Here is a 9,658-nt window from a genome sequence, read left to right as displayed (position 1 = left end):
AAAATATTATTTTCAATAGTTACACTCCCCCTCTGCCCCCCTCCAATGGGGCGAGGTGCCCCCTTTGTGGTTGATAATTTGTTTTTAGCTGTAATTTAGGCACTGGCTAGCCCACTTAGCCAACTAGCAACCTCACTAGCAGAAAGTCTGAGGTGAAATAAATGCTAGCCAGCTAGTTATCATAAGCTAATGTCTGCTAGCAAAGCAAGCTAACCTCCAGTTAGCTGTGTAAGGATTAGGGTTAGGGGTCAGAGTTAGAATAGGGGCCAGTGTTAGGATTAGGATAGGGGTTATGGTCAGAATAGGGTTTAGGGTTAGAATAGGGGTTAGGGTTAGGTTAGGGTCAGAATAGGGGCTAAGGTTAGGTTAGTGTCAGAATTGGAGTTAGGGTTAGGGTTAGGGTTAGATTAGGGGTCAGTTCTCCACCGTTCCTAAGATACTTTTCATTTTTTTATTTAAGAAAATATCTGATCGTGGCGGCTTTGGCAAAGAGGTGCTTTGTTGTGCCCTGAATGCTATTGAAAATGGGCAGGGGATTAAGGCAGCGTCCCGTGCTTTTAATCTGCCACCCAATACACTGAGGCGACACTGAGACAAGCAGGTCAAAACCCCAAGCCACAGCCATTTGGGTGGGTTAACAGTCTTCACTGGCTCTTTCGAATGGAAAGAGCCCTTTTCGGATTTACATCATGGGATGTCCGAACACTTGCCTTTGACCTGACGGAGTGGATGGGAATCCAAAACACATTCAATAAAGAAAGGTGGTCAGCAACCTGGTTTTACGGTTTTATGAAGCGCCACCCAGAATTATCGGTCCGTATCCCACAAGCAACCAGTCTGGCCCGAGCTGTGTGTGTGTGTGTGTGTGTGTGTGTGTGTGTGTGTGTGTGTGTGTGTGTGTGTGTGTGTGTGTGTGTGTGTGTGTGTGTGTGTGTGTGTGTGTGTGTGTGTGTGTGTGTGTGTGTGTGTGTGTGTGTGTGTGCGTGTGTGTGTGTATTTACTCAATATTTAATCTGTTATATTTCCAAAAATTTATAAATATTACAAACTATTGAAAACCGTTTGCTCTTGAATTTCATTTTAGAGACTGCTGGGATTTAAAATCTTGCCTAATTAAGATGAATATGAGTTTAGTTTAACTGTACATAATGGCGTGTAAGGAAAAGGTAAAAGAAGAAAGAGAATTTACTGTACGTGCAGGTGAGGTAAAAATTATTAAATAACTAAAAATCTGTCAACTGTAGCCATTTATTTTCCTTTATAGTTTGTTACCCTAAGCATGGCCATCATCCACCAACATTTTTCTTTCTCCAAAATTTGCTTTTGTGTGTCAGCAATTAGACACTGATCTTAGGGGCATCGTACCCCATGTTACCCTATTAGTATTCCACAAAAATGGATTCAGATCTAATTTTATCTCAAAGTAATTATCGGGCTTATGCGGTATCATATCCCAGTGGTAAATATTACCGTGGTTAAACGGGTGCGTGGAGAGTACTCCAACAGACCACAATAGAGCAGTGGTTGGAAACTAATGTTTGTCTCCCCTGTATTGTCGTACAAATGAACAGACTCCTTCACATAGCCAAACACAAGACAATTACAAATTTGCAAACACAAACACACAAACACACATAAAGATGCACCCACGCTTGCACGCACGCACGCACACGCACACGCACACCCTCCCCCACACATACCCACAGTCCCATCACCAGGCATGGACCAGGCTGCATTTGTTTCCTAAGCCTCTTCCATTGATTTGCCAGCGAAGCTTCTTGTCTCTGGTAATGAGGACAGGGAGAGAAGCGGGACCCGGGTCCCTCACAGCTCCCACAGGAGAAAGAAGCAGCGGCTGCTCTAATCTGAATCGTGTTTCCAACGATGCTAACTCCCTCACATAAAAAGGCAAGAATTAGAGGGGGGTAGAATCTCTCTCTCTCTCTGTCTCTCTCTGTCTCTCTCCTTCTCTCCAGATAGCTAAATCTACATGCCCCGGCTAAAGCCTCGGAGCCTCAGAGCCAGAAAGAGAGGAATGAGGATTTAGCCTGTGCCAGAGACATATTCCATTTTCCCTATACGGCTGTATTGATAAGAGATCAATGAAAGTTATTTATGTAGACAAAGATGTATGAATATATAGATGTTCCTCTCTACCCCTCAAGGCTGGGTACTCCTGGCTCCGATGGCCTTCATTGATTTACTGTTCGGACCTTCACTGGGAGAATTGTTTAAATTCATCTTGCGGGTGGCCCTATAAAGGCTGCGTTTGTGTGTGAATGACTGAGTGACTGGGTGACTGTGTGTGTGTGTGTGTGTGTGTGTGATTGGGGGGGGGGGGGGGGCTTCTGTGAGACTATATATACCGTATATATGGGCCTTCCACTTCTCTCTGTCTCTACAGCCATTCTGATGCCACTTGAATTACGTTTCTCTTCCTGCATTAAATAAAACATAGGACTTTTTTCATTACTATTAGAGTGAGGGCCCATTGCTCATGCACGTATTCATGCACAGGGTAGCACTGGCCACTGGGGTTGAGCTGGGAATAGTACAAGGAGGCGGGGTGGGAGAGAAGGGAAGTATTACACTGTATTACCGTAATTAAACACAGTAAAAGAACCTGTCCCACGTTGAAAGTGATCCTGGTTCATTTCCATTACACCGAACTCCATATATAATAACTGTGATTATAATTACAAACAAGCCTGGCTGTAATCATTATTTATGGCACTGACACTTATGTATAATTGCCTAGCCAGAACCAATATAGGAGGCCAGTGAAGTGTTTATCAAAACTCGATGCAGGAAAACTCAAGGTCATTGAGGTGACGGAGCACCCATCGACCCTTCCTCCTCTCCGCACTCGGAGCACCCATCTCGAGTTTGACCCCATGACCCCCAAGTCACTGTTCCAGCCTGAAAGCCACTAACATTACAACACCATTCCAGAGGCCAGCATCTCACCACCCTCACCCTGTTGAAAACAATCCAAATACCCACAGAAACATATTTGGCCATTGATGTGGATGGAATAGCCCCTAAGGCCAGTCATGTTTAAGCCAAGATAAGGTCAGTAATAGGCAGGGGTGGAAAAGTGGAAGATTCCACAGAAACACTTGGGGCCATTCTCTCCATGGTGCCCCTCTCCATAGCAACACTTCCTGATTTAGTTCGAATCACACAAGGGTATCTATCAGTTCTCCATCCAGCATACGGTAGAAGCTCATCATCCATAGCACAAACCCCAGTACACAGTCTCACATTCCCCCCATACAACTGTAAAACACTTTGTGACAATTGTTCATGCAAAAAGGGCCTAATAAAAAAACAAATTGAAAATGTGATATAGAACACAGCCTACTTGTTTTCTGTCAGGTCACTGCTATATATTCCCAGCATCCAGCAGCCCCATTTTACTCTCCTAAAGAGCAACTCCAAGAGACCCAAACCCTGGGCGTCTCGGTCTCACATCCAATGGTGTCTGGCAACAGATGAAGAAGAACCGAGAAAAAGGCAAACAAATACAGGCTCCAAAAAAAGAGGACCATGTGCAAGCCAGGCTTGGAGAACAACGGCGGCACAGAAATGGTGGCTTTCAAACAGGGGGCGGAGGGGGAAGAGGCGGGAGGGAGGAAGAGGGGAACAGAGGCCCTTCCAGATTAGGAGCGTGAGGCATCTGTTGGTGCTGGCACACCGACGTGTCTGCAGCTCTTCATCTCCCAGCCAAAGCCGGTGTTTCGACCGAGCACAAACAGGGGGGCCATGCCATCAACATGTGCCATGATGTGCCACGCGCCTTGACCCCACTTGTCCCTCCCATATGTCGCGGTAACGAGAGGGATCGCGGGCGACGCACCTGTACCCTTTGATTCATTGTGGCCACCTTTTGTCCTGTGGATGCTCGTTTGGAGTCGTTTGGAGCTAGAAGCATCTGTTGGGTTGTTTGAAAATGGCTTCAGTGATATACAGGAGAGTATTTTCAAAGGTTAAGGATGATGTGTCTGAGAGGGATCCAAGACTGTAATGTGGAAAAGTAGAGAGAGGTTTATGTAGTGCACCTAATGGATTAGAGGACCTTTGATGGAGCTTGATCTGCTACCAAGGTAAGACCAAAGGTCAAATGCCAGGTTATGCTGATGTGTGACCTTGACTTAAGGCCATTTCTCTCAGCATACAGATATGTAATTGGATAGAATGTGTTACTGTATAGGAACATGTGCTAGAATGTGAATCTGTATAGAAGCAGGTGTTATGCCTTTGTGCAGGTGCTAGCTTGTGTTACTGACATACCTACATCATGAGGTCGTAAATAAGCATCTCCTATTCCTAGACCATGAAATATCATCACTAGCAGCACCACAACATATTTATCATTACCAGCAAAGTACATGCTAACATGAACCTAATAATAAGATACTTACCGCAGGTGTCTGTCATAACAGCGATCCTCTTTGTGGAGTCTAAATGGTTTAATTTGGTGTGGGGGCGTGTAGTTATATTCTCAAGCTTAGTTAGCTTTCATTGAGAAAATAAGTGGGAAGCAAAGTCTCCCAGCGTGCCATCTCAGACGTAGACGACAAAGGTTTAGGAGAACCGGGTCCTATTAATTAGGTGCCAAACATTAGAAAATTGGCTGAAACAGGGAGAGACGACCTGAACTTGTCCAATGAGAAGTTGTTTTTTTGTTCCATTGTAAAACATTTTGCTACGGGGGCACTCCTCTCTGCCTGAGGAACAATAACCGCGTAGTATTCATTAGGCACCAAACAGATAGAAAACAAACTGACACAGGGAGGAACTACCTGAACTTGTCCAATAAGAAACATTCAATTTCATGTTCCGCTGCATAACGTTTTGCTACCGTGTGCCATAATGAATACGACCTTGGTTATCACTCTGTCTGAGGATGGAAACTAATGACTTAGCATCTCTCAGTCCAATACAGCCAAAGCCATTATGCCAAAAGGTCCATAGCACGTAGGTGCTCCTCAGAATGCTCACTAGGCATTGTGCTTAGAGATGCAACAGCTACAACTTTGAACGTCACTGCACAGGTCAGCAGAAACCAACTTGATGACTGACACTTCATAGTAGTTAATGGTAATAGCAGCCTAACAGGAGTGCTGATCAATGACTAAATGGATGTAGCTCAAATAGCAACGGAGATGAGAATGATATGACCAATCCAAAATCGACCCTTAGCTCTTATACCCTACGCTTTGAGGAGAACACAGTGCCACCGACGCAGCCCGCTCCCAAGGACTGTGGGCTCTCGTTCTCCGTGGCCGACGTGAGTAAGACGTTTAAGCGTGTTAAACCACGCAAGGCTGCCGGCCCAGACGGCATCCCTAGCCGCGTACTCAGAGCATGCGCAGACCAGCTGGCTGGATTGTTTACGGACATATTCAATCTCTCCCTATCCCAGTCTGCTGTCCCTACTTGCTTCAAGATGTCCACCATTGTTCCTGTACCCAAGAAAGAAAAGGTAACTGAACTAAATTACTATCGCCGCGTAGCACTCACATTTGTCATCATGAAGTGCTTTGAGAGGCTAGTTAAGGATCATATCACCTCTACCTTACCTGACACCCTAGACCCACTTCAATCATACCGCCCCAATAGATCCACAGACGATGCAACCGCCATCGCACTGCACACTGCCCTATCCCATCTGGACAAGAGGAATACCTATGTAAGAATGCTGTTCATTGACTATAGCTCAGCCTTCAACACCATAGTACCCTCCAAGCTCATCATTAAGCTCGGGCCCTGGGTCTGAACCCCTCCCTGTGCAACTGGGTCCTGGACTTCCTGACGGGCCGCCCCCAGGTGGTGAAGGTAGGAAACAACACCTCCACTTTGCTGATCCTCAACACAGGGACCCCACAAGGGTGCGTGCTCAGCCCCCTCCTGTACTCCCTGTTCACCCATGACTGTGTGGCCATGCACGCCTCCAACTCAATCATCAAGTTTGAAGACAACACAACAGTAGTAGGCCTGATTACCAACAACGATGAGACGGCCTACAGGGAGGAGGTTAGCTGATCGTGGACTTCAGGAAACAGCAGAGGAAGCACGCCCCTATCCACATCGACGGGACCGCAGTGGAGAAGGTGAAAAGTTCCTCGGCGTACACATCACTGACAATCTGAAATGGTCCACCCCCACAGACAGTGTGGTGAAGAAGGCTTGGCCCCTAAGACCCTCACAAACTTTTACAGATGCACAATTGAGAGCATCCTGTCGGGCTGTATCACCGCCTGGTACGGCAACTGCACTGCCCGCAACTGCAGGGCTCTCCAGAGGGTGGTGCGGTCTGCCCAACGCATCACCGGGGGCACACTGCGGCAGGTAGCTTAGTGGGTAAGAGCAGGTAGCTTAGTGGGTAAGAGCGTTGTGCCAGTAACCGAAAGGTCGCTGGTTCTAATCCCCGAGCCGACTAGGTGAAAAATCTGTCGATGTGCCCTTAAGCAAGGCACTTAACCCTAATTGCTCATGTAAGTCGCTCTGGATAAGAGCGTCTGCTAAATGACTAAAATGTAAATGTAAATGTACCCTCCAAGACACCTACAGCACCCAATGTCACAGGAAGGCCAAAAAGATCATCAAGGACATCAACCACCCGAGCTACAGCCTGTTCACCCTGCTACCATCCAGAAGATGAGATCAGTACATGTGCATCAACGCTGGGACCGAGAGACTGAAAAACAGCTTCTATCTCAAGGCCATCAGACTGTTAAATAGCCATCACTTGCCGGCTACCACCCGGTTACTCAACCCTGCTCCTTAAAGGCTGCTGCCCTATATATATATATATATGGAATCACTGGTCACTTTAATAATGGAACACTAGTCATTTTAATCATGTTTGTATACTGCTTTGCTCATTTTATGTGTATATACTGTATTCTATTCTACTGTATTTTAGTCAATGCCACTCTGACATTGCTTGTCCTAATATTTATATATTTCTTAATTCCAGTCTTTTAACTTTAGATTTGTGTGTATTGTTGTGAATTGTTAGATACTACTGCACTGTTGGAGCTAGGAACACAAGCATTTCGCTACACCGGCAATAACATCTGCTAAATATGTGTATGTGACCAATAACATTTGATTTGATTTGAGACTTGAGAGTACTGTATAGGTCTAAGCAATATTGACCCTACCTAGCTCCCCGATAGGCTATAGGAGTACATTTCGATACCTATTCAATCCTCACAGATATACACAAGTGCATAGAAAGTATAGCTATAGGGACTAAGGGTCCATTTGGGAGTGGGAACTCCATCTGACACACTCCAATGAGCACTACACATGCTCACGTCTTTGGGGCACCTTGCATGATTTAACAGGGAGATGACCAGGCTTTTAATGGCTGTGTTCCATCCTTCCTCCCTCATCATTCATGCATGCCTCCACATGAGTGGGCATGTGGTGGTAGCAGCAGCCGGGAAACTGGCTACATCCTTTTCTAAAGATGGCAATGATATACTCTCAGTCAACTTCATACCATCGTGTCCATGTACCACACAGAACAAAGGTGATGCTGATATACAGTATTCTCAGTCAACTGCAAACCATAGCTTTAATGTGCTTCACAATAAAACAAGAATATGGCCTCTCTGGGCTGCATTCATCAACTGTATAGTTTAGTGCTAGAACATGTGGATATGGTAGGTTTGTAAAATGCAATTTTAGTTCAATCAATTCAACAAAGGTAATCTGACCTTAGAATCTTAAAAGCGGGTTGTGAATTGGTACTGTGAAGCCAATATGGCGCTATAATCATATGGTTTCATGCTGTTCTGTTTGGTGTTTGTGTCCTGCAGGGCTGTCCATCTGCCCCATTCTTGTTGTAGTTTAGGCCCTACTGGAATTCCACCATAACCAGCTGGGTACTCCACTACTCCTGCCGCCTGCATCGGTGAGCAGTTAACCTTGCATCTTATTGCACTGACACATCAATTATTGTTATTAAGGCCAGGTTATTTATTTAATTCATGATTTCCCACATGTAATGAGGGAGAGTAATTGAGGCACGCATGTGTGATGTGTGGTTTAATGTGTGGTTTAATGTGTGGTTTAATGTGTGGTTTAATGTGTGGTTTAATGTGTGGTTTAATGTGTGGTTTGCGTCGCGCACGTGCGCAAGGGGCGCACCAGATGTTGGAAGGAGCGCCGGGGGAGGCGTAATAGAATCCACAACAACATCAACAGTGTGTGGATTGAGATAAAACAAATCTGCAATATGGTTATAATATCGGTCACGGTGAGAAATGAAAAGTATTAGGGCTATAACTCATATTGCAATGCTATTTATCTTCAGGCGCTCCATATGACAAGGCACTTTTGTGATGCCCAAGTTTCCCTTCCTCTGCAGTGCACATTGCACAACAATAAACCATTGTCCAATTTCTGACGCGCCTCTATCCTTTGTGCAATTAATAATTAAGCATACTGAAATCCCCTATGAATCATCCGGATGTACAAGCGAGCACCGCAATTATCTTACATTTAACTTAGCCTGATGAGAGAAGGTTAAAAGCAACAGACAATGTGGTGGATAAATAACTAGCCACGGCGGGGGAAAGTAGTGAAGGTTACTAGGCTACACGGTACATAGTGCCCTATACGTGTTGGAATGCCCCAAGCTCTATCTCTCTGTCAATTATTATCTCTCAACCTTTCAGAAAACGTTTTTTTGCTACTCTTCTCAACTGCTTGTACTGCATCGAAAATTATGTAGGAGCAGTGTGAGCACCATAGTACGAACGTCATGTGCACGGGTTACCACCAGATCAATCATGTCACGTATTGGAATGCGCCCGCCATCTGATAGACAAGAGAGGATGGGAATAGGGTGTCTCGAATTCTGAAGTGAAATATGTTAACATGCACCACTCGTAGGCTACAAGCAAGCTGAAGATGGAGCCGTGCGCTGCGCAAAGGCTGTAGCCTATACCTATCACATGCTAACGCACACTCATTGTTTTATCCACTCACACCTCTCTCTCTCTCTCTCTCTCTCTCTCTCTCTCTCTCTCTCTCTCTCTCTTTCTCTCTCTCCCTCTCTCTCTCTCTCTCTCTCTCTCTCTCTATCTCTCTCTCTCTCTCTCTCTCTCTCTCTCTCTTTCTCTCTATCCCTCTCTCCCTCTCTCTCTCTCTCCAAACTGTGAGAAAATGAAAACCGAGTGTACACTCTAGCACACATACGCATGATTGATAAGCAGGTAGACCCCCATCACAAAGCCTCGGCATTAGTATTCACCTCCAGCACCATCCCAGAGAGAATGAAGGGGAAGATGCATGCATGGATCCAATCCAGCGGCAACATCAAATCAAAGTAGCCTACTAGAACTTACCTTTCGACAGCAATGCGAGGAGCAAAGCAGCGAACACGTTTCGTAAGACTGGGCAGCTCATGTCTTGAGGTTTCGATAGATTTTTCGTTGTTGTTTTCGTAGTAGAATACCGTTGTAGTCCCCTTGTATGGAGCCTTTGCAGGAAAAATATAAAAATATCTACTTGGTGTGTTTTATTTATGTCCAACAGCAATAACCGACTGCTTTTACATGTGACTGGACAAAAACATGAGTCTATCCCCTTGACTTTTCCCGTTGATGACCCCCCTTAGCCAAAGAAGACGTAGAGG

The 9,658-nt window shown here is 45.4% G+C and overlaps 1 protein-coding gene across 1 annotated transcript in view; it reads right to left on the bottom strand.

Moving 5' to 3' along the window:
- LOC311113598 (igLON family member 5-like) overlaps nucleotides 1-9,429 on the bottom strand; it is a gene marked incomplete at both ends in the record, with an annotated part of 121,874 nt that extends 112,445 nt beyond the window's left edge. The window contains one exon of the mRNA XM_084156850.1: nucleotides 9,369-9,429. Coding sequence (XP_084012976.1) covers nucleotides 9,369-9,429 — 61 coding nt within the window. The remainder of the gene's footprint in view (nucleotides 1-9,368) is intronic.
- Between the last annotated feature and the right edge of the window lie 229 nt (nucleotides 9,430-9,658).

The sequence above is a fragment of the Coregonus lavaretus genome, assembly GCF_964263955.1.
Source record: "Coregonus lavaretus genome assembly, chromosome: 3".
Classification (NCBI taxonomy): domain Eukaryota; kingdom Metazoa; phylum Chordata; class Actinopteri; order Salmoniformes; family Salmonidae; genus Coregonus; species Coregonus lavaretus.
The sequence above is the reverse complement of the archived record's forward strand: the minus strand, read 5'-3'. Positions and strand labels throughout refer to the sequence as shown.